Source organism: Leopardus geoffroyi, chromosome C1 (genome assembly GCF_018350155.1).
Source record: "Leopardus geoffroyi isolate Oge1 chromosome C1, O.geoffroyi_Oge1_pat1.0, whole genome shotgun sequence".
NCBI classification, from domain to species: Eukaryota; Metazoa; Chordata; class Mammalia; order Carnivora; family Felidae; genus Leopardus; species Leopardus geoffroyi.
Genome location: NC_059328.1, coordinates 188,190,332 through 188,216,083, shown reverse-complemented (window position 1 = coordinate 188,216,083; position 25,752 = coordinate 188,190,332). Strand labels below are relative to the sequence as shown.

The 25,752-nt window shown below is 41.4% G+C and overlaps 1 protein-coding gene across 4 annotated transcripts in view; it reads right to left on the bottom strand.

Annotated features, from left to right (window-relative positions):
* Positions 1-2,556: 2,556 nt before the first annotated feature.
* The window catches only part of CDK15 (cyclin dependent kinase 15), an 84,379-nt gene continuing 61,183 nt past the window's right edge, over positions 2,557-25,752 (bottom strand). For 2 of the 4 annotated variants that reach the window (XM_045480769.1, XM_045480770.1), the window contains exons 11-14: positions 25,341-25,389; positions 18,821-18,960; positions 7,668-7,809; positions 2,557-5,027 (exon numbers count right to left, since the gene is read on the bottom strand). In XM_045480769.1, coding sequence (XP_045336725.1) covers positions 7,700-7,809; positions 18,821-18,960; positions 25,341-25,389 — 299 coding nt within the window. In that variant the 3' untranslated portion in view covers positions 2,557-5,027; positions 7,668-7,699. Of the gene's footprint in view, positions 5,028-7,667; positions 7,810-14,424; positions 14,696-18,820; positions 18,961-25,340; positions 25,390-25,752 lie in introns of those variants that run through there. The other 2 variants (XM_045480767.1, XM_045480768.1) reach the window with 1 other exon arrangement.

Sequence of the window (25,752 nt, the reverse complement as noted above, 5' to 3'; positions counted from 1 at the left end):
TAAAATGTGTCAATCTTCTGCTATATATCCTACAGGAAAAGACCTCTGAGCCCTCTAGTTCTAAGAAATGTAACTGTCCAAAGTGATTTATTTTCCTCCAGAAGGTAATCTCCATTGTACACTGCCAGAGATTTTGTTTTAGAAAAGTGACACTTTTTGAGAATAACTCCAAGGTGGTATTAGATGCACACTTAAAGTATCAAGGAAAGTAAGATGTTATTAAAACTCCTACCACTGTTATGTCACCAGCTTTCTGTAGGGATGGATATGTTCTATACCTTCAGTGTGCATTGTGGTAGTCACTAGCCACATGTGGCTCTTGACCTCTTGAAATGTGATTAGTGTCACTGAGGGACTGAATTGACTTAATTAAATTTAAATTTATACATAAATAGTCACATATAGCTAGTAACTACCATGTTGGACAGTGACTCAGTACTAGCCAGGATAGGTTAGGTAATACCACAATAACAAATAATTCCCAAATATTAGTGGCTTGAAACAAAGCTTTATTTGTCTTTCTCATTATATATTCATCACATGTCATCTGGGGACTCTGTTCTACATCTCCTCATTTTAGGACCACCCTGAATGCTGCTAGTCACTGTAACAGAAGGAAAAAATAAAAAGAGATCTAGAGAGTATTGCACTGGCAATCAAATGAATGCTTGGCTCAGAAGTGACATATATTACTTCCACTCACAATTCACTGGCCAGCACTAATCATACAGACTTATCTACTTACCAGAGGACCAGGGAGTGCCATCCAATTATGGAGCCTGGGAGACAGAAATATTAGGTGAGTAGTATTAGTGACTGAGAAAGTAAGCATCATTAAAATGATATATCAAATTGCATTATAAATTATGTTTCAAAGGTCAAGTGTATGTCTATACAAAAGAATCAACAAAAACATGGGAAAAAATATGTATAAGCACCAGGAATGCTCCTTTTACAAAATAAGGGAGGAGGACTATAAGGATGTTTTTGTGTTTTATATATAATTTTTATTAAGCTTTTGAATAGGCAGATCCACCAATTTTTTAAGTTTATTTATTTTGAGAGAGAGAGAGCAAGAGAGCGGCAGAGAGAGAGGGAGAGATTCCAAGCAGGGTCTGCACTGTCAGTGAAACGTAAGCCTGATGTGGGGCTTGATCCCACAAACTGTAAAATCATGACCTGAGCTGAAATCAAGAGTTGGGTGCTCAACCAACTGAGCCACCCACGTGCCTCGGATCCACTAATTAAAGGAGAAAAAGAATAAAGCACAAGCATGATTTATTTTCCATTGTAATTAAAGGGCATAATTTTATCAATTACTTCTTTAAAAAAATCTTTAAAAAAATCAAAAGTCTACCTGTTCTTGCAACAATAAGATCTCACTATAATTCGACGTATAGTATGTCCACAGCTGTTCAAAAGTCCTTAATAATCTTGGGATTGGATGGGACCTTAGAGGTCAGTTATTCTAAACCACAATATGGGGATCTGTCCTATAGCTTTCTATGTCTTCTGGGGTGCAGAGGAAGCCCCTTACTGTTGTGGGAACTCATTCCATTGGTAGTAGGCAAGTGAAATTGTTCAAGGACTCTTCCTGCTGTATCAAAAGTAGGATCTCTGAGTTTTCAATGTATTTGTCTTGGCTCCACAGCCACCCAGTAGAGGGCTAGCCTCTTTATGAGAACTCTCAATCCTCTGGAGGGAGTTCCTCTGCCCCCTGGGTTTTCTCTTTTTGGACTATTCCTCTTTGTGCCTTGGCCTCCACACCCTCTAGTCCCCTAGTAGCCATCCTTGGAGCTTGCTGTACAGAGTTGCATTTTGGGGTAGGGAAAGTACAGACTTTGGGGACAGAGAGTCTGAGCATCAAATCTACTTAAATTTGGTTCTGTGTTCTTCTCTGTAAAATAACTACACTTACCTCTTAGTCTTGTGAAGAGGACTGAACAGAATTAGATTTGTAAGCTAATAGATACACAATAAATATTTACTTCAATATGATGTTTCTTTTAAAGTGTGATGGATACAGATAAACGATAATTTAGATGTGACCTGATCAGTGGAGAGAAAACTATTTCCCTTCTCTGGGACACCATCTTATTATTCTTTCATTTATATCACCTAAAAGTATTGGCATTATCTTTCCTGGACAGCCAGACACATTGTACTTAAAAATGCCAACTTCCACTAAGTCACGGTTTTACTTAACTTGCTGACATTTTAAGTCTAAAGTGCAAGAAATGAAATCAGATAAAATTTTATAGGAATAAATGTTATATTGCTTTGTTGCCCAATAGCTCTTTAGGGGTTTTTGTTAGTTTGTTTTTAAATGTTTATTTATTTATTTTGAGACAGAGTGCATGCCTGTGTGCATGAGTGGGGGAGAGGCATAGAGACAGAGTGGGGGAGGGGCATAGAGGGGGGTGGGAGGGAGAGAGAGAGAGAATCCCAAGGAGGCTTCATGCTGTCAGCGCAGAGCCTGATGTGGGGCTTGATCCCATGACCATGAGATCAGAAGTTGAGTTGATACCAAGAGTCAGATGCTTAACTGACTGAACCACTCAGGCAATCTGTTTGATTTTAATAGACGTAACTTTTTAGAGCAACATTAGCATTCATAGCAATGTTCAGCAGAAGTTACAGAGACTTTCCAAATAACTCTTGCCCCCTCCCCACCCACATGCATAGCCTCCCCCTATCAGAATGGTACATTTGTTATAATTGATGAACCTGTACCAACACATCATTATCCAAAGCCCATAAGTTTACATTAGGATTCATTCTTGGTCTTGTACATTCTATAGGTTTGGACAGATTTATAATGGCACGTCTCCACCATTATAGCATCATACTTATTTTTACAGCCTTAAAAGTCCTCTGTACCCTGTCTATTCATCCCTCCCTCCTAACTCCTGGCAACCAGTGATGTTTTTACTGTCTTTATAGTTTTGCCTTTTCCAGAATGTCATATAGTTGTAATCATACAGTATGCAGTCTTTTCAATTGGTTTCTTTGTCTTAGTAATATTCACTTAAGGATCCTTCATGTCTTTTCATGGCTTGCTAGTTCATTTTTTTTAAGTTCTGAATAATTGTCTGTTGTCTGGATATACCACAGTTTATTTATCCACTCACTCACTGGAGGACATCTTGGTTGTGCCCAAGTTTTGATGATTATGAATGAACACCTATGTGTAGATTTTTGTGTGGACGTAAGTTTTCAGCTCCATTGTGTAAATGCCTAGGAGCACGGTGGCTGGATCATAGGTAAGAGAGTATGTTTAGGCTTGTAAAAAACTGCCCAACTGTCTTCCAAAGTACTATTTTGCATTTTTACTAGCAACGAGCAAGAGTTCCTCTGTTGTTCCACATCCCTGCTAGCATTTGGTGTTGTCAGTGTTCTGGAACTTGGCCATTCTAATAGGTATATAGTGGTACATACACATTAGCTTTTAGCAAGGGCTTAGTCTTTTGAATTATGATCCAGTGGTAAATACCAGGTGCTTCTTCAAGAACTGTGTATTCTCCAGATCTGATAGGTATGTGATTACTGGAAAGATCATACACACTGGAGACACCCAGACCTGAGGTTTGTAGCTTAACTCTGGTATACTCCATGGATGGGTTATTTAACTTCTTTGAGTTTTAATTTCCTCTTTGGTAAAATGGAAGTAATACATTAATTATAACTACTTACTTCAATGATTATATGAATAAATTGTGGACCTTCTCTGATTTTATTCAGGTGATTAATACAAATATTTGGCCAGGATGGGACTTAAGACTGTACCTTGTACCATACCACTATTAGCTTTTCTTTAGGTTGAAAAACCACCACTCATTGAGCACATGTATCTGTCCCATAATCCAGCCCACACAGTTTCATCTCAGGTATGTTTGGAGAGGTTTTGTCAAACACCTCACGAAAATCCAATACTTACTAAGGTAGATTTCTTTGGGTTATTTGTATGCATTTTTCCTTTTCCCATCTTTGGGGAGACTTTGGGTCTATAGGTACTATTTTTTAATTCTTTCTTCATTAGTTCTTCCTTGTTCTTCTAAAGGATACATAGAAGTCTTTGATTTCTAGGCTACTATATTTCCTGAGTAGATGATCCCTAGATGAAGTAATTTGAGTTTCCCTGGCTTCTTTTAGAAGGAGTCATTACAGAAAATGATACATGTGTTAGCTGAGACAGATCTCTCATTTTATTTGGGGGTTGTGTGTGTGAGCACATGTGTGTGTGTCTGATGGTGTAACAGGGCTTGAATTACATCTTTGGAACTCTTTGTTCCTACTATTCAGTATCTCCATCATCAAATCAGAGCTTAGGTTCCTCATTGCTTTTGCTATCATCACTGATAACTGAGATTGAGTAGAAGGAGATAGCCAAAAATTTTAATCTAACTGGGAGCTCAATCCAAACTTCTAAAATCTAGCTGGAGTGGGGTAGTAGTGTGTTTTGATAATCCAGATAATGAAGAGAGAAGCACCCCCTAAGAAATCTTAACAAAGAGTCTTAAGCCAGTCCTTTTGTTGACAACTTTATCCGAGAAACCATCTTCTCTGAGACTTTTCTAAACTTTAGACTAATCCTCTCCTTGCCACAGAAGTCTTTTTGTTGGGGGGAAATTGTAAGTGAACGCAGGAGGGACAGGCCTCTGTAAGCACCCGCTCAGTCTCCAGATTCTTTTAATTGTTAGCCTTTCATCTGTCCTGTAGTCCTTCTGGCCTAGGGATCTCTTTATCAAATAACAAAACAGATGAAATTATTCATAAATCCTCTTCTTAGACTCTTTAAGTCTGTGTCTAATTTTTGAGCTAATCACTGTTAAATTCTGGGTGTATGACAAGAGCAGTAACCATTCATTGCTTTTTCTTCAAGTATCATGTCTGTTGCCGTGGACATCATATTTACAATATTCCAGATCACAGGTGATGGTATGAAAACCCTGGTCCATGGTGGAGTTAGGTTTGAAGCTTCTTAGTAAGGCAAAGCAAATGAAAACTGAGACAGTAGTAATGTGGCCCTGGAAGTGAATGAAGAATAAACAAAATCAAAAGACATGAGTCAGATTGAGTAAGGAAAATGTGTTAAACATTGATGCAAAGTTATTGATAGAATTCCATACATTGATAGAAAAGATAATAATAAATTATAACAGAGACAGCATCTTGCCCCTGGTAATAAGAACTAAAAAAGCTTTAAAAATAATAATAATTGATCTCTAGATATACCATATCCCACTGTTCAAAACATGCCAAGGTTGGAAATAAAATGTGTAAAGTGCCTGACACAATAATATACCCAGTAAATTTTAGTTCCCCTCTATTTCTCTATTGTAGACATCAGTATGCATTTTTTTTTCCATTCCTGAAACTGACATTTTGAGGATAAGAGTTTTAATTTTGAGGCATTGCTGCCAGTTACAAGTCCTAATATCCCAATTTACATTTTGGATCTTCTGAAAAGTGAATATTTTAACATAAATTCAATTTAGTGGAAAAGATTTACAGGCCCCACGTGTCCATGTGATTACCTTTAGTTGGTTTAACTCCAGCACACCCAGATTTTGCTGATCCCAAGCCATTTATTAAACAGTTTAATTGCTCTAGATTTTCCCTATTGTGGTTTGTCTCCTACGGTTTTATCTCCTTACATTAATACCAAGGGCCTAGGGATATCACGAGATTACTCCAATTGAGGCTAAATCTGCTTCCTCCCTCTCTCAATTGCTGGCAAAGGCACTAAGTTCGACATGCTGCATTTAATTGACTTTCTATTGTGACCATTTTATACCTATGGGTAATAATCCTTTGTGAAAGTCATTGAAGACCAGAGAGGCAGGGTTATCTCCCTACCCTCTGGCTGCTTGTAAAATAAAATAACAACAATAACAGAAGTAATAGTAATGCTTATGGAACACCACCATCTGAGACCATTTCTATCAATGTCTTTGATAATTTTATGAAGGGCAAATCTTTAGAGAATGTAGCTAAAGTACATCCTATTTTCATAACTAGTGGGTTTAAAATGACATAATTATACAGTAAAATCTCTGCTTTAGAAAGTATTGTGCTTGGGAAATACCATATTATCGTGTTGCCTATTGTAATTCCAATTGTATACTGTCAAAATACAAACTTGGGTATTTTATAAAATGTTATGAGGAACAGCTATAATTCTAAACTTCCTTGATCTTTCCAAATTTCTTAAACATTTTTTAAAATGTTTATTTATTTTTGAGAGAGAGATGGGCAGAGAGAGCGAGACACAGAATCTGAAGCAGGCTGTAGCCTCTGAGCTGTCAGCACAGAACCAGATGAGGGGTTGAACTCCTGAACCATGAGATCATGACCTGAGCTGAAGTTGAACGTTAAACTGACTGAGCCACCCAGCCACCCTGATCTTTCCAAATTTCTAAATACAGTGATCTTAGAAAATCCAGGAGGCAAGCATCTTTACATGCCTTTAAATACCAACAGCCAATACCATCTCTTGGAGAGATCCAAGAGAAAGTGGCAAAGAGCTGAATCCTGCCCTGTGAATTACCTTATGAGCCGGCAGGTGTGGGGAGCACACCAGTGATTACTATCTAGGCCCTGAAAGTTCTATCAGGAAGCATGGCCAAGCTGTGGTTTCCAAATGGGTGGTCAAACCATAGTCTAATGCTTGTGGCTTGGGATATAGCCAGGGTCACCTAAAGGGCCAGGTGACTGGCTGGCTTTGTGCATGGGCCCCACCTTGATCCCTCTATCTGGATTATTGTCTCCCCCCTCCCCCCCCCCCCCCCCCCCCCCCACTGTGGAAGGCCCCATATGGAATGTGCTCTTGTCACATATAGGGATGTCTCTACTATGGTGGCTTTTGCAGTTGTCCCACCTGGCTTCCTATGCCTACCAGCAGAACTCCTTTTAGGGTGTGATAATTTCAGAAAAATTCTCCATAGTACCCTTCTTCCTCAAGATTGCTTGGAAGGCTGGGCTACCTGGGTTGACTAAGGAGAGTAGCTGTGTCTGAGACATTGTGGATGGCTCCCAATCAGGACCTTGTTCCTAGAACTCACCCTGAATGGAGAACTCCCTGTGACCAACTGTGCAGAAGGGGTGGCCTAAAAGGCCTGGGGCAGTGATGACTAGACTCTCATAGGCATCTAAAACCATCTCCTGGGGAGGGCCAGGCCCTGAACCAGGTCTTCTTTGGCATTTGGGGGTGACCAACTATCCTGGTTTACCCAGGTTTATGCCAATTTTAGCACTGAATGTCCCACATCCCAGGACACTCCTCAGTCTTGAGCCAATGGGGATGGTTTTCAGCCTCTGATTTTGTTCTATCAGCTGATGAAGAAAACTTCATGGTTGAGAGAATGTGACATTACAGTGCAATAATTTATTCCACATGTGTCAGTTAAAGGCCTTCCAATGACTTGTCAGTTTTGTCTTGGGAGTTTAACTATTCCTCTGGGAGAGAGAGAGACAGGAGATGCACATTATCATCCTCCTTGTGACTGACTGTACCCAGAGGGGGCTAGGCCACCTGTCCCTAGAGTGGGGATAAAGAGCCAGACACAGAACAGCCTCTGCATCTGTGAACAGTGTCCTCCTCTCCACCTGGCAGTGATGAATGTTCACTCCCACCCATAAGGAGGCTCACTATTGGGACCACTTACCTGAAAGGATATTGGTGATGTTGCCCTCTCTTTCACCAGCATTTGCTAAACTGGGTTGGGAGGTGACCTTTCCGGTAGGAGACCAAAAGGTCACACATTTCTGGCTTTAGCCTCACTCCTGAAACTGTAAACAAAGACTCCTCTGTAGGGAGGAAAAGAGAAAAGCACCAACATATTATTTCCTGGAATCTTTCATGGTCTATTTTTATGTCTGTTGTAATATTTGTCACCTGAAGAGACATCAAAACATGAGGCAGGCTTACCCACCAATGATTTATACCGACTCACGGATAGCTTGCTTTACTGAATCTACTAATAGTTGTCAAATGCCTCTTATTTGATTCAATTCAACATATATTTACCAAATGAGCACTTGGGTAAGGTGTTATGCTAGGTGTTGAAGATCCAAAAACAGGAATAGAACTGGGGACACACACACACTGACGAACAAGGGCTGAAAGTGAGGTGCAAACAAAGAATTATGACACCTGCTCTCCTACATCTCCCAGGGAGCACAGGGAAAGCATAGACAAGTGCCCTTGGGGCCTGTGAAGGAGGTCTGTACTTTCAACAGTTAAGGAATTCTAGGGAGGATATTGCTGGCTGGGGAATCAGCATGAGCAAAGGCAGGGAGGAAGGAAAGTCTTTGACAGAACTGCAAAGTAATCTTGCATAGTTATAGCAAGACAGACTAGTAGATAAAGTTGGAAAAATGAGTTGAAACCAGATGGTGAAGGGAGTAATATCAAGCCAAGGAGTCTGGTTAAGAGTACCAGTGATGGTAGGCAATGAGCATCATGCCGGGGCTAGATGTGTTTTGGAAAGCTTAAATCCTAGTGCATTTGTTACATCAGGCAATCTATTTAATAGACTCTATGGTACAAGTCTTGTACCATGTATTATATAATAATAAATTATATAATATTATTATATAATATATAATATTATATTACAATATAATATTATATATTATATATTATAATATTATGTTTATATATTATATTATATAATAATTTCTATACACACATATATATAATGTGTTATAATATATAATAATTTATACACACACACACACACACACTACCTTTGCCCTCTGATTTATGTATTGGGTTAGTTTAGTATGCTGGAAGTTTGCATTTTTATAAATGCCTGTGTTTGTTAGGTGTGTGTTGTTCCTGAGTGTTTATTACACTAAAGTTATAGGTCAAATCCTCCCAAAGTAAACATTTTAAGCGACTCATCTGCAAAATGGGGATGATAAAACTTCCTGGCAGTTGCTATAAGTTTAAAGGAGATGATATATGAAAAACATCTTGGGTTGTTCTTGATGCACAATATATTTTTAATAACTAGTAGCCTTTGTTACAAGCCATTAGCATAGATGCCATCTGGGAAAAACAGCAAGAGGCAATAGCCACATTGTCACCAAAGCACATCTACAAACCTACTCAGGGCATGTTTCATTGGGCATTGCTTTTCCAAGGCTCACAATCTGTACAAACCTGGGTTGCTCTAAATATTGCACACTTTGGGGTACCTGGGTGGCTCAGCCAGTTAAGCATCTGACTTCTGCTCAGGTCATGATCTTACCATTTGTGAGTTCGAGCCCCACATTGGGGTCTCTGCTGTCAGCACAGACCCCACTTTGGGTCCTCTCTCCCTCTCTCTCTCTCTGTCCCTCCTCTACTCATCCTCTCTCTCTCTCTCAAAATAAATACATAAACTTTAAGAAAAAGTAAATATTGCACAATTTAACAAGAAATGAATTTGCAGGGCCATATCTACTTTGCTTGGCCTAGACATCTGCCTTCGATGTCATGAGTAGTCTGTGGCCTTGAGTCCTGGGGTCTGGAATTACACATTTGCTAGGCTATAAGGGGGAGGCATCAAGTTTGGTGGTACACAGAATAAATTTTCACAGGTACTTTATAATACATAACTTTGTATTCTACTTTTTTTCTAGCTCATGTCATAGCATAAACAAACAACTAAAATAAACAGTGTGTACACTTCACAGGTTATTCTCAAATCAATGCAAACCCAAACCACTTTGGAAATTTCCCTCAGAGAGAAGTGTCCTCTTGCCTTGGGGACAGTGGCATGAAGATTTCTCTCAGGCTTCCTTGTCCTTCAAAAGCAGCAGCACCTCAAAAGCCAGGAAGGAGGCAGGAGGGAGAGAGGGAGAGAGGAAAAGGGGGAAAAAAGGAGGAGGAGAAGAGAGGGGAAAAAGGGAGAAAGGGACGGGGGAAGCCATAGAAAGGGAGAAGAAGAGGAAGAAGGAGGAGGAATCAGAGGCAGAGAAAAAAAGGAAGACAGAAGGGGAAGAAAGAGGGGCACCTGGGTGGCTAAGTCAGTTGAGCATCTGAATTCAGCTCAGGTCAGGATCAAATGGGTTCATGAGTTCAAGCCCTGCATAGGGTTCTCTGCTGTCAGCACAGAGCCTGCTTAGGATCCTGTCTCCCTCTCTCTCTGCCCCTCCCCCCTCTCAAAAAAATAAAACATTAAAAAAAAAAGAAACAGATATTTATGTGAAAAAAAAAGGGGGAAGAAAGCAGAGCAGAGAGAAAGAAGGGAATTGGGAGAAAGAAGGGAGAGAGGGAAAGGATAAGAGGGAGAGAGGGAGGAAGAGAGAAATTCTCTGGTAGAACAGTGTTGGGAAAACACTCAGTTAATCAAAGGGATTCCAATTTGGCCATGGACTGCCTGACTCTCCTTCCTGACTCAGAAAAAGAAAACAAAAGCAAGAGAAAAAAAAAAAAAAAAGGGAAGAAAGAAAAAGAGAGAAGGAAAAAAGGCAGCAGAGCAGTTCTGCAGCAATCTCACAGATGCAAAACCTTCCATTCTACTGACTCCTCATTAGCTTACTGAATCTGACAGCATAATTATCACAGCTGCTTCGCACTTAGAATAAATAAATATGAAAGTGGGTGTTTAAAATTTTTTGAGAAGGGAAATTCAGTCATCTAGACAGTCAGTAGGACAAGTTTATTTAAAACTTTTAGATTCTTATGTATTTAGATCATTTCGGAACGAGATAATGAGATAGTTGTCTTTCAGTCTAATTGAGTTCCTAAGCTCCTGGCTGTTGGCTGTCACCCCTTTCAAACTTTGCTTTAACTTTCCTTCCTTTAGAAATCTGATCCTGGTGTCTCCATTTACTCTTCCTGGGCTGATAACCTGGTGAAGGCTGGGTGCACTGGAGTGCAGAAAGTGACTTAATGGGATTGAGGAGCTAAATAACCTTTCACAGGAAACAAGATAATCAAATCTCTTTTACTTGCCTGTAATGGCTAAAAGAGAAAGCACGAGCTGAAAAGAAAGCTTGGAAATTAAACCATCATTTCAAAATGTCTTGTAATTTCCCTGTCACGTGGTTTTTCGCACTGCTCTTACACATTGTCAATCCATCAGCTGGAGTTGCTTAGTGCATTTAATTATTCAGAGTGCACACAGCCTCGTGACTACGTGGTAATTTTAGCTCATGTGTATGTATATAGGCTTCGTATCTTCAAAGCCCAAAGGATCACACAGCACTACTTTAAGTTGAAGTTGCTAACTAACATGGAGTGCACTTAAAACTCTGACTGGGGGCACAGCACATACGCATTTCCGATTAAAGCAGATGATCTTTCCTTTTAAAATTAATTAGTGCCTATTTATCTTTTCCTCTCCCTCCCACCTCTCATTCTCCTAGGACCACATTTATGTGAACCCTTGCATTCAGTGAGTTAAAAGCTTTATAAAATAAACATTCTGTCAATCTGGGACAAAGGAAACTAATGTTAACCCATTGTGCAGACTGAGAAATTGAGGTTTATGAAGGCCAATAACAGATGCTACGTTGGAAAAAAAGAAGATAACTTAGGTCCTTTAACTCTCAGTCTGGAGCCTGGACTCCCAATACCATTTGCCTTACCTCATTCTTTTAAACAATAAAGGCAATACAAGATCAACACTAAACAAAACTTTGAAAAAGAAAAAAAGTTACCCACAATCCTCCTAAACTAGGAAGAGCATTTTTATTTTTGTACTCTACCTTTCAGTTTTGTTTATATGCATAATACATGTTCACATACATTAAAATATGCAATTTTGTATCCTACTTTCTTTTAGCTCACGTCATAATAGCATAAACATTTCCATATTCGCTAACACTCCTGCAAATTTCTTTTCTTTTTTTAAAGTTGGCTCCATGCCCAACGGGGGGGTGGTGGTCGGGGGTGGGGGGGGTGGCTTAGACTCAGGACCCTGAGATCAAGAGTCACATGCTCTACTGACTGAGCAGGCTAGGTGCCCCTCCTGTGAATTATTTTAAATGGTTACTTAGTACTATATGCTGAGTCAATATAACAACATTATCTGATCTGTTCTCTAGTGTTGAATACTTAGACCGTTTCTTTTTATTTTATACTTTTTAAGATAAAATTATAGACAACACTACAATGAATATTTTTATGCATCTAAGGTTCTTTTTCTTTCTTTCTTTTCTGTTTAATTGTTTCTTTGCATAATTTCCAGAAACCAAAGTGTAGAGTTAAAGGTTGTGACCATTTTTTATGGCTCCTGATATGTGTGCCATAATGTTTTGCAAAGGTTGCTCCAACTTACAACACCACCAGCAGAATATCATTTTACCACAATCTCACTGACACTGGGAGTCATTAGGTTAAGGGAAAAAAAATAACTACTTTAACAGTTATTTGTATTTATTTAATCATTAGTAAGGCTGTCTTTTTATTCCATATGTTGGTATGCTTTTTTTGTTTTCCTTATGTGAATTGCTATTTTATGCTTTTGCCCATTTTTTGTTGGATTCCTGAAATTACTTTATAAAATTGAATGAGTTATAGTAAAACAAACAAACAAAAAGAACCACCATTGATTTAGAACTTTTAAAACCCAGGGTGTCTGGGTGGCTCAGTTGGTTAAGTGTCAGACTCTTGATTTCGGCTGAGGTCATGATCTCACGGTTGTGAAATGGAGCCCCAAGTCGCGCTCTGCACTGGGTGTGGAGCCTGCTTAACATTCTCTCCCTCCCTCTTCTTCTGCCCCTCCTCCTCACGCACGTGTGTGCTTGTTCTCAAAAAAGAAAAAAAAAAAATCTTAAAACCCAAGGATGACTGTGTATTACAAAACAAACAAAAACAAAAAAGAAAACAGGAACAGAGACTAAGACAAAAGGACATTGAGGATTAAGGAAGAGGTGAAGGATGTCTCTATTAAACACAAAATTGAAACTTCTTAATTGTGAGATATTAAATATGTTATCTGGGGACAAGTGGAATCTTCCTGGGAAGGCTCTAAAATAAACATAGAGCATAGGACAGTGGAAAAGGTCACAGGGCTGGGAGTGAAGACCTTGGTTGTAATCCTCATTTTGCTACTAAATTCCCATTGATCTTTAGCAAGCAGCAATGAGTAGTGGGAAGAGCGGCTTAAGAGTCTGACCTGAAGTCAGGCCTGGGCTCTCCCACTTACTAGATGCGTGACTTTGAGCAATTTCCTTAGCCTCGCTCATTCCCAATTTTCTATATGTAATGTGAGGATAATAACTCCAGCCTCACCAGTTAGTCTACAAATTGAATGAGAATTTGTGTAAAGCACATAGATGCCCAATAAACGGCAGCCGCTATTCTTCCCAGGGAGTCAGGGACTCAGTCTGTATAATGAAGATATGGAATAGCAAGTGTCTGAGATCCTCTCCCACTCCAAGAGTCTCTAACTCTTTCCTCTCTTTCCAGCATCTCTTCTAATATACTGGAATCTCTTGAGGACAGCTCCGAGCACAGAAGGTGAGGAAGTGTGTTATGGAGGATATGTCTTAATTTCTTGCTTCTTAATGTACTGCCTACATATCAAATAACGGAGGATTTAAAAGGTTTGAGAGGGTGGTCTGAGTTAGGTTACAAACTCCCACAGACAGAAAAGAGAGACCTGGCTCAGAATCTGCTCCCTCCCATCCCCTGAGAACTGGCCTCTAGAATGACAACGTATTCTGGTTAAATTTTGAATAGTCTACACAATAAAAGCAAGAATAAAATAGATTTGAAACCATTAGCATATAAAGAATGAAACTAAATTTTACTAGTACATGTTAAAGAATGTTTAAATTGGGGCACCTGGCTGGCTCGGTTGGTGGAGCATGTGACTCTTGATTTTGGATCATGAGTTTGAGCCCCACACTGGGGTTTTTTTTTTTTTTTACCTTAAAAAAAAAAAAAAGACAGAGAATGTTTAAGTTATTGCAACAAGCCATACAGTAAGGAGAAAAACCATGATGGATTATGAGTCAGGATTGTGCCACTATTATTAAAAAGAGGACAACTTCACTATGATGTTAGATGGTATTGAGAGGAGAATGACATTCTTCTCCCTGGATGTCCTTCCTCCCCATCCATCCAGACTCCAACATCTTTGAGGGCCCACCTACAAAGCCATCCTGGATCACCACAGCTAGAGTTAATCTCACCTCCTTTGAACACCCAGAGCACCTCACACTAGATCTGTGGCTGTTTATATACTTGTCTCATTTCCTTAAGGACTATAAGCTCTTTGAGGACAGACTCCATGACTAATTCATTTTTGTATCACTCAGTATCATACAAATGACCCTCAGTAAATCTTTAATGAATGAACTGGAGCATAATTCTCCCACTATGTTAGAAATCTGAGTCTACAGTGGGTCCATAGTCTCAGAGATCAGCAAAATAATTGGAACAGGGTCAGAACAGAATAATGAAACAGAATGATTAAAGAGTGAGAGAGGCTGAATCTATATTGGGGAGAAGGGAAGTCAAAGCCACTCAACCTAGAAAAGTGAGCTTTGGAAAGTGATATCAAGAGATCTTCAAATATATTAAAGATATAATATTAAAAGAAGGCCTGAAATTTTTTTGTTGGAGCAAAACAAAAAAATTATTCAGATTTTAATGGGGCAGTATGGATTGAGCCTGCTGAAGAACTTCTGGAGTATTGACACCAGGGTGCGGTGACGTATTGGAGAGGTAAATGCCTTGCCTTCCGTATGCCTGCAAAGTAAGAAAGCATTTGATGAGGAAAAAGACCCTCGTAAGCTGTTTTTGCAAAAATTACTTGTGAAACAATTGTAAGCTTTCAAGTTTCAGGATTTTTTTTTTTTTTCTAAGATGCTGAAACCTGTTTTAAAGGAGAAGGGGGATTTAGTCCAGGAAGGAATGAGAGAGACTCAAGTCTGGGATTTGGAAAGCAAAATGGGACCAACCCACAGAGAGAGACAGCCTTTGATGTCCTGACGATCAAGGACCCAGGCTTAAGGACCAGACTCTTAAATCACGTGGCATTTACTGCCCCAGATTAAAAAAAAAAAAAAAAAAAAAAAAAAAAACTTTTGTGGATCAGTGTCTGTGGTTCAAAATGGCTAGCTTCCAAAATCAGTCTTAACTTTCCAAGGGTAACATTTGGAAGGCTCCCTGCAAGAACAGAGTGGAGCCAGTTTCTAGAAAGGGCAGCTTAATGATTTTCTACTCCCCCCACCTCCAAATCATTAAACAGTGTTCCTTTCCCAGAGCCCAAGTTCATGCTGAGGGCAAAGGGAATTAAACGAAGAAGCTGAACCTGCAGCTAAGATTAGAGAGTTGCCAAGGACCTAATTTTAGGTCCTCGCTGCCCCAGCTGACATTCTGCGCTGCTGGCTCGGCAGTGAGGACCGCAAGTGTGGCCGTGAGCCGGCGACTGAGAAGGGCGAGCATCTCCCCAGCCATCTGCAAAAGCAATTAGCTTGCTGTTGGGTGTGTTTTGAGAGAGACTACCAATAATTTCCCCATCAACAAATGTTTCTTCAGGTGTTCAAGAGTCAATAAGGGAAAATGTCAGTGCTTGCCAGAAGTTCCCACATGCTTGCCATTCTAATATTCATGCTTCTCCACTAAGAATGTGTTCCAAAAGGGAACTAATCTTGGAAACCCTGGATTTCATGGCAAGTAACCCCCTGCTTTCCTCTTGCTATACGCTTAGTGCCACGACCCAGAGAAAGTGTTGTATGGGACGTCTCAGCTTTGGGGAAATAGACATGGATAGACGGGAACAATTCTTGCACATCGTGGGGAGTTTCTCTGCCACTCTTCCACGGGGATTTAGGCTGTCCCTCCACGCTTCATATATTTCTCAGCCACAGGTTTCATGCTCAAATTGTCTTCTTCAGAGGGCAGACAATAAGAGCTGGCATCTCCCAGATCAAAGGGGAAACAGAATATATTTTAAAGTGACAACTTTGTTATCCTGCAACCAGAATAAAACCAGAATAATAAAATGATATAAATATAAGCTCCTAAATGATTCCATACTGAAATGCCACCAGAGAGCAAAATTTCTTGCATAATTATGGCAGGGAAACTCTCTTTACAAACCACTCACAAGAGCATGTCTTATTTTTGCACAATTCTTATGCCTGGGGCAGCCCACCACAGAGATGGAGAGAGATTCTGTGTCCCTGAAGGTTGGGAACTGTGATAACTGTCTGGTGCTCTCTGTCTGAAAAGGAGGCTCTTAATAAAGGCTAATTGCCATGGGCAATGTAAAAGTAGGCTGGCACTGCCAGGCCAAGGGAGTGCATCCCTTGGTAGATGTGTCCTGAGTAAGGGCCACTGCTGTCAAGGTGCACAGATGGGCCCCAGCTGCTCTGTCTCTTCCTCTGTTTTTCTTTTCTATTTTCCTGATAGCCTTGCTTTCTCTGTCTACTTGTCCTACATCCTATCTATCTGTCGGTCTGTCTCTAAACCTATTTCTGCACCCCCTCCCACATGCACACACACACACACACCCAATCCTGCCCCCCTTCTCTGTCTCTTGGCGCTGGCCCTTTCATCTTCTCCCTCGGGGATTCGAGATGTCGCTGCAGGAAGTGCTTGTCGGCCGAGGCAGCAGCAGCAGAGCCCTGTGGCTTTGACAAACCTCATTTAATTGGGAGGAAGCCAGGAGAATTTGAAAGAACTGAAACATCCACGAAACTCCTTTTATCAGGCATAATTTAAACTCTGCATGGAAAAACCCCTATATGTATAAAGAAAAGTCAACTTCCCTCCTGCTGTGAGCACTCCTCGGCTCCCCCCCAGCACAGGCAGGCTCCTGCAAGATTCCATCTTTTCATTTTTCTAAAAGTGTCAAAGTAGATTTGGGCTCTGTGGCTGGGTGAACAGAGAAGGAATACAGATGGGTCTCTCTCTTACACCCGCACATGGGTGTGCATGCTAACACACACACACACACACACACACACACACACACACACACAGCAGAGTCCCTCTGTTGGTGGCTTTGCTTCAGATGGCCAGGAAGAATCAAAACCCGAGTTTCTAACAACACATCAGTTTGGACAATGATTGTTTCTTCCTAATTACTCTTCATCAGGTAAAAGCTTGTGCCCAGGCAATTTTGAAAGTCCCCAGTGGTTCTCAGTATGTAGAATAATAGGTCCTGGAGGAGGGCCAATGAGGGAGTTTCTTTAAGTGGAGAAAAGGGAGTGTGAGTGTGTGAGAGTGTGAGTATATGTGTGCATGCACACCCCTGAAGGTTGATATTTGCCTGAAGTGGTAGTTAGAAAGCCCGGGACCAAGAGAAGAAAACTAAAGAGGGATCTAGGGGCTCAGATGGGGGACAGTGTATCAGGATGGAAGTAGAGGATCAGATAGGGGTACAGCGGGAGTGAGGGTACTGGAAAGGGAGGAAGAATTGTAGGTTGCCTGGAATGTCTTTTGTTCCACCCATATGCCAGTGTCCCTCCCCTCCTTCCAAATTCCAATCCAGATTCACCTCCAGTCCAATCCATCTCATGCGAGTTATTCTAGTTCCTCCAAAGAATTGCTGTTAGCACACACACATCCTCAGAACATCTGTGGCTGATTACGTACAGACTTTAGCTGTTTAGATATGATTTGTGCTAATATGTGTACAAGGGTGCCCTGTTTCCTCTTCCTCACCCTCTTTTTCTCCCACGCTGTAGGATCCTTGAGGTCAAGGACAAGGCTCTTTCTTCCTTCAATTTTTATAGCACTTAATATGTTCTTGGCACTTAATGGTGACTTAATAAATACTGATGACTAACTCTTCCTACAGGGTTAAGTAAGACATTAACCCCATTTGTATGATTATGATTATTTTTGGAGATCCTAAATAACTCATTTTAATAATGAAATGCCCCAAGAAGTCCCAAAGTAAGAGCTCTGGGCTATAGCAGGACAATGTCCTAGATGTGGCAGAGCTGCATTTGCAGACCCTGGAGCCTTTGGCTAGCCTATATGTCTAAGCCCCTTGGGCAGCAGCAGCTCTCTCCTCTCTCCTCATTGTCACTCCTGAATGCCTTCCCAGTGCCCTTTTCCCAGTCTGAGCCCCTAGACCTTCCTTATTAGCTTTCTTTTCTCCTGCTTAGGGATTCTGAAATTTTTTTCAGTTGAATGGTGGATGTTTCTAAAGAAACCCTACCTAAGCATGGTCCCCCCCAAATAGCCAGGCCATGACCACACTGCCCACATCCTCTGCCTAGCCCTTCCTGGCCACATTCTGAGAAACATGAGGAGAGCTCCAGACACATGATCCCTCAGCAGATTTCAGATTTGGAGGATGACTTCAGGCCCAGGCAGCAAGGCTGATTTCAGGGTAACTTGTGTTTCCCTGTGGGCATCCGGCCTGGGAGGACGCTCCCTTCCCCACAGCGCCCCACCCCAGTACTTCCTTCAGCAGCATCAAATTACCAATCGAGACAGGCCAGCTCTCCTCTTGTGACATCTCCATGTCACCTATCATCTTACTCTCCATGGAGAGAGAAGGGGGTTGTTACAAACTTTGGTTTTTCTTCTCCTGGCAGATGCTGAGGAAAACAAACAATTCAGAGGCAACTTTCATCTCATCCAATTTCTAAGAGTGTATACGTGAAATGTTTCAATCATTACAAGGAGGTCTGTGTCACCTCAACCCACCAGTGCTTTTGAGCTTTAGAGAATCTCATAGAAAACTCAGGCAAGAATGGGTCCCCTCTTGCTTCTCCTAGGCAAATTGATCTCTAAGCTCATTTCTGGTTGCAAATTCTATGATTTTCCAGTGCTTGGAGAAAACACTTAAACACTGAGATTTACATGTGTGCATGTACACACACACACACACACACATGCTCTCTCACTCACCATCAGGAAGCTGGTGCAGCTGAGAAGGCAGGGCACTGAAATAGTCATGAACCAGTGCTTCCTGGGCAGAAACTCGGTCTCTAGGAAAGCCTTTCAGCATTTGGGAAGCCAGATCTTCAGCTTCAGGAACCCTGCCCAACCTGGAAAAGTGGGAAAGAAAAATAATTTCTCCAGAGGTCTTCCTTCTGAAAAATAAAGGGGGAAAGAAGAAAAGGAGAGAAAAGGAGAAGGCTAGAAGAGTGTTTCAAGTAGAATGTCCTGGGATTAGTGAAGTTGATGGCAAGGGGAAAAATAACGTCCACATGGGTACTCTTATCTATCCTCAGTGTGCTCTCATTCAGCCTCCACCTCTCCACTGGCTCCAGGTACCACATGTACATACATAAAGGGCCCAGAAATATCATTATAGAAGCAGAAATATGTAATTAAGGATGCTTCTATGAGGGACAGTGCCCACCAAGCAGAAAAGCCCAATTGGACGTATGTTCCAAGGGCTGCAAGCATAGACTCCTGGAGGGGAGGGAGGAAAAGAGGCAATTTCGGAGGGTGAAGCTTGGATGGAAAATACCCTTATTTACAGTGTTTCTGAAGCTCAGCCTCCTGGGGATTACCTAAGAAGCTCTCTTGGTTGCCCGCTGAGATGGATCATATAAAGAGAGATAACTAAGTGCCCAGATTACAGTAAGGACAAATCCTCAAGTTGATCTGTGTTGAATTGTACATTTGGAGATGAGCAAATCTATTAGTTGAGCAAGTACTATATGCTACTAGGTGGTTGGCTCTGGAAGATACAGGGAAGGCTCTGCCTTCTGGCAGCTTGGACTAGTGGAGGAGTCAGACACTAACCAAATTATCATAGACATGCATGATTACCTGTGAAAAAAAGGCCCAGATATCTGACTTAGAGTCAGAGCTGGTCAGGGAAGGCTTCCCTGAGAAGGAAGCATTTGAGCTGAGAGCTGAGGAATTAGGGCAGGGGAGGCAAGGGCAGTACAGGCTGAGTGAGATCCGTGGTGCTCATACAGACCCCGGGATGAGAGGGAGAAGACTGATTTTAAGGAAGGAAAGAAAGGCCAGTTGGCTGGCCTGGGACAGAGGGAGAGAGGGGACAGATATGAAGCTGGGAGGGTGGCAGGGGCTGATTCTGCAGGACTTGTGAGTCTTAATTTTCTTATTTACTTAAAACGTTTGAAAGTCTTTGCTAATCTAGTGCCAATCATTTAAGTACACCCATCTCTAGAGCCCACAGTCAGGTTTACAAGTGGAAAGCCACCAGACATAAAACTGCGCAGATCCCAGGAAGCAATTAACTGCAGGTCTGATGTCTGACATTCAGAATGAAGTTCCCTGGCCACGCAAATCCGCAATTAAGCAAAAATAGACGGGCTTATTTAATGTCAAATATACATACCAACCTAAAGTGACAAAGAACTGATACCCTTCCCCTTCCCAGTGCCATGATTGCTGGAAGTTCTGGCCCAGAGCTGTAAGTTGGCCACGTTTTGCATAAGATTTACATAAGAAACTTTCAGGTATCTGATTCCCATGACATAAAACTGTTTCTACAAATAGATAATTTTACCCTCAAACTTAGGAATAATTGCTTCGTAGACTTAAGATAGAAGACAATTTGCAAATCCCCAGTCCTTGCCAATTTCCAGCTCAGTTAAAAGAGAAGGGAACATGGGGTGGAGGCCTGATCTTTAGCTTGTGGCCTGAGAAAAGGCTGGAGGGTATTTTTTCCATTGAGGGTGCCCTGCCCAGGCACAGGTTTTCAGGGACAATGAAATGGGGGTTTGGAGTGGGGAAGGTGGTATAGATCACTAGGGCCTAATATCAGTCTAGAGGGACATTCAAGGAAAATCTTGTGAAATTTTTCTTTTCACCTAGTCCACTCTCACTATAGGTGGTAGGATGGGATGTGTGCCAAAATTGGGGCCTGAACCCACCCTATGAAACTCTGGGGGTGGGTGGGTAGGTACTGATGGTGAGGGGGGCACGATGCATCCATCAGCTTCCACCTCCACACTCCCACCCCAATCAATGGCTGGTTCTTTCAACACTCCTACCCATTGGCCCACAATAATTGAATTATTACAGAATTGTTCTATAGACAGGGCATACGAGCTGCAATCTCATTGGATAAGGAAGGCTAGGGAACCTATTTTGAACTTGTGTTAGCATGGCATGCATACTCTTTGCATTTAGACTAGGTAGCTGGGGAAGCAGGGAAAGGCTGACAGAACTTCTCTTGGGGCGGTAGAGTCTCATATAAGGCCATTTTCACCAGGCCAGTGAAAGAAAGGAGAGTAGGTACTGATCAGCAGTATGAAAACTTCTTTTTAGGACTTTCCTTTTCAACTAACCAGCCCTCCCCCAACCTGTCCCACAAGGTTGTATCAAGGCTTTTCCTGGAGCCTCCATTTATTCCAGTCTCATGGCCTCTGGTCTATGACTGCTATAGCACACTTCTGCTCCTTCCTCCCATGAGCCAAGTTCATATTGGTCTTCCCTGTATAAACCAAGTCCATGCCCTCCTGAATATGAGACTTTCCTAGAAGCACTTGTAGTGGGACCACCCAGTCTGGAGAAGTGTCCTGATAATCTCTACCTTGTGATTAGCATGTTGCACTCTTATTTGGGAGCTGAGAAAAGAGCCCTAGGAATAAAAATGTTGCTTCTTTGGGCACAAATGTTAATTTACTTCCATATTTGTATCATTCTACTTCTTTCTGCCACCTATAATCTTGCTTACTATCCACTGCCTTTATCATTACATTTCTACAACTTGCCACCTCCTCTAACTCTTGCTAGAACGATTCTTCAATGGTTACGACCACTGCTTTGGAAATGAAAGTTGGGATGGGAAGTGACATTAACAAATGTTAATTTGCCTACCAGCATCTTTCCACATAGGCTAAATGTCAATAAATATTATGTGTTAGGCTTGTGATGTTAAATCCCTAACATGCCAGGAGCATCTTGCAGAGTTAGGTGAACCTACCCACCCAATTAATGGGATGAAGACAAAAATCCTCTGATAACCCTTCCTTCTAGTAACATTTCCAGAAGCAAGAAGTGTTCCATTGCCAACATAATACATATTTATTAGAAACACTTAGAAAATGCAAAGAGAGAAAATTGAAACTACCCCATCCTTCTGAGATAACCCCCTTCACTCAAAGACAATCATTATTGCTTTGATGTTCAGTTTTTCTTCTTTAGTCCTTTATTTTTAAGTGGATATATTTCTTGCTTTACAAAAAAAAATGAGATCATACTCTGTATGCCGTTATAACCTACTTCTTGTAGTTGACTATCTTGATCATCTTCTAGGACATAATTTTAATAGCTGCATAGCATTCTGTTATGTGGGCATACCATAATTTTCATAGCCAGACCCTTATCAAAGTTGTTTCCTTTTTGTTGGGGTGTGAGAGGCTACCATTAAAATCATGCTGTGACCCCTCAACGAGAAATCTTTGTGTACCTGTGCAGTGGTTTCCTTAGTATAAATTTTGAGAATTGAAATCCCCAGGTTGAAGGACATACAACATGTTCAAGTTTTTTATTAAGACTACAAGCTAGTTGTACTAATTTCCATTTCCACCAGCAGTCTGGGAGAGTTCCTGTCTCTGTGTGCACGGAAAACACATTCATTCAGCAGACCTGAGTTGCCATAGACCTCGTCGCTTACAAAAGTTGTAAAAAGAATTAAAATTGTAAATGAATCCTAAAGGAAGTGCTGGGTGTGAGGACATCCACATTTAATTTTAGAAGTCCAGAACAGAAACACAAACAGTAAGAAAAAATGAAAAATCAGGCTTTGTGGTTGTGTGAAGCTCCATCCAATGGCCATTACTCCACATATGTAAAATCTGGTGGTTCTCAGGGGCCTGAAGCAATAACCTTGACTTCTCAGCACAGGCTGGCTCTGAGCATAAAAATCTCCACTGCTATTACTGACACTGACCTTTGCAGTGGAGAGTTTTATCTGTTTGCAGCGCAAGGCTGGTCATTGTTAGTTTGCCTGCGTTCTTTGTTGTTTTCCCCTAGATCCATAGAAACAGAAAAAAAGGCAGGGATTTTTTTTTTCAATTTCTTTTTTCAATTTGTTCTTATTTTGAAGTAATTTTAGGTACAGGAGAATTGCAGGAATAGTACACAGAGTTATATGTTTCACCTGCTTTCCCTAATGTTAGCATTATGTATAAGCATAGTCAAATTATCAAAGCTGAGCAATTACTATTGGCACAATGCTCCTAAGCTGCAGGCTTTATTCAAATATCATTGTTTTTTTCAATAATGACCTCTTTATCGTTGTTATAGGAGAGTGGGTACTTTTTTAATGTTGCCAGTTTAGGACGTGGTAAAGCAGAAACCCACAATAAGAAATATATCCAACACTAGGAAGAAACAACTTCAAAGAAGCTGTCCATAATTTTCCAATCAATATAACAAGTGAGTGTGTACTTACTAGGCCCATGTTGATCGGGTCACCATCAAATCCCAGGCAATGCCCTGAGGTGTATTTATGGCCCCCACACACAGTTCTGTACCTTGCAGAAATCTTGTAGAAAAGCCAGTTTTCAGCCCCTCTCTATCTATCACACTTGCAACCTGACTCAATTGACAAAGTCACAGAGACCTGTGTGCCAGATGAATCTGGGCTCCACTTTACTTGGCTTGGTGACTTTGGCCAAGTTACTTCATTTCTTTGAGTTCAGTTTTCACCTCTTTGAAATGGGACTTTGGTTTGTGAGGAATAAATGAAAAAATATATTCAGCACCTTGCTAGGTCCATTGCAATCATTCTGCCTAATGTTAGTTCAACGACAAAGTCGTTCTCAGAACTAAGAATTTTCTCATATGATAATCTAGACCAGTGTTGTCCAATAGAACTTTCCATCATGATGAAAACATTCTATTCCTGCCCCATCCGGTATGTTAGCCACTACTCACATGTGGCTATTGGGCCCTTGAAATGTGACTAGTGCAATTGAACAACTAAAGTTAAATTTAAATAGCCACATGTGGCTAGTGGCTACTGTATTCAGCAGCACATCTCTAGACATTACTCTTTGATTTGAAGACCTGAGCAAAGAGAAGCCAGAAGTCTGAGCTAAGGCAAAGTTATTGTTGGGACAAGCCAATGGGCAGAGGTGGTTGGTCTTTTATGTGATCAGAAAAACCAGAGGGACATTCAGTGGATCCAGGTCCTGCTAGGTCTAGAAGGAATGCCTGGTGGGGTGATAGCAGGAGGCTTGTGGCACTTTCTTTTGCCCTGCAACAGTGCCAACAGCAGCAGCATAGGGTATTAAGGTGATTTTTAAGTTTGGAGTTACCATTTATTTTGGAAGCCAATAGTGGAATGGAAGAAAACCTTAGGGCAATGCTAAAACCCACATATCTCTAGCTGGGGCTAGGGATCCTGACCCTGGATCAGGCAAGAGAAAGTTTGCACATCTTGAACGAAATGGTAAACAGTGGTTCCCTGGAATCTGTCTCCAAAACAGTGGGTGGGTGGGGGGGGGGGTGGTTTCAGGTGACACAGTGAGCTTGAAAATAAGAGTAGAGAGTGCAGCCCTCCCAAGGAGACCTGTCCCTTCCAACAAGACATCTTTGGTAGCCCACAGCTCTACGTTCTGACCTCTTTGTGCTCTGATATTCACTCTCCATGGAGGGTTTTTAAAGCACACGAACAGTCTAAGTATGAAAAAATCAAACAAAATTTGGGTGGGTTAACCCTACCACATTTTCAGGGAAGAACAATGTTCAAATGTTCAGTTAGGATCTCTTCTCCTTCTCCCCACCTGCGAGAGTGTGTTTTCTTTGACATTTGAGCTCGTTCCCCCTGTCTCTGATGTTTTCCTCACTGCCCTTTTTGCCTCCTCACTGAAGCAAAAAGAAAAGAGCCTCAGCTAATTACTCTCAGATCAAATAATACTGGTTATTGTAATTGGTCATTGTCCGAAAACACTGAGTTCTTCTTAGCCCTGAGGTTGCCTGGCACGGCTTAGTTAGCTAACTATTCCGGGAATGTCTCTATTATCTGTTTTACTTTGTAAAAGAAACTAGGGATTTGTTGAAAGCTGGTAATAAAAGTCTGCCCTGGTCTGAGCTGAGACTGCGTGGAGAGGGCCTGGGAAAGCATGACCTCCATGAATCAAGTTGCCCCCCCCCCGCCTCCAATAGCCACTCAATGATGTTATTTGGTTTCTCTGTGTTAGAGAATAATAAACCCACTAGGTTTTCTTGCAGGCCAACACTCCCTCATTCTCAGGGCCTCTGGCATGGTCGAGGGGCGCAAAACAATTTTAATGACCAAACTCTGAAAGTAAAATGGTTCATAGAGAAAAACTAACAGACTCACAAGTGGCTGGCTCTCCCAGAGGCATCTTCCTGGGGCTTGTGGCCCCAGAGATCCAGGTGCTGAGGGCTGTGCGTTCAGTGGACTGAGGCCCAGGGAAATGTTCCTCTAACCCTGCTCGAAAGATCAGCTTTCCAAGGTGGTGCTTACCTGTTCCAGATGTTCTGAAGACTTTGAGGCTTAGGAAGTGAGAACCATTCTGGAAAGCACACACAGACACATTAAAAACCAAATATAACCCTAAAATTCCATTGCCAAAATATTATTAAAATTCTACTGTTCTTGGTACGCCTGGGTGGCTCAGTTGGTTAAGCTGTGACTTCAGCTCGGGCCATGATCTTGCAGTTTGTGGGTTCAAGCCCCATGTTGGGCTCTGTGCTGATAGCTCAGAGCCTGGAGTCTGCTTCAGATTCTGTGTCTCCCTCTCTCTCTGCCCCTCCCCTGCTCACACTCTGTCTCTCTCTCTCTAAAATAAATAAACATTAAAAAAAATTAAGAGAAAAATTCTACACATTCTTCTTGGTTCAGGCAAAGCGAGTTCAGGCACCAGATAGGCAAAATG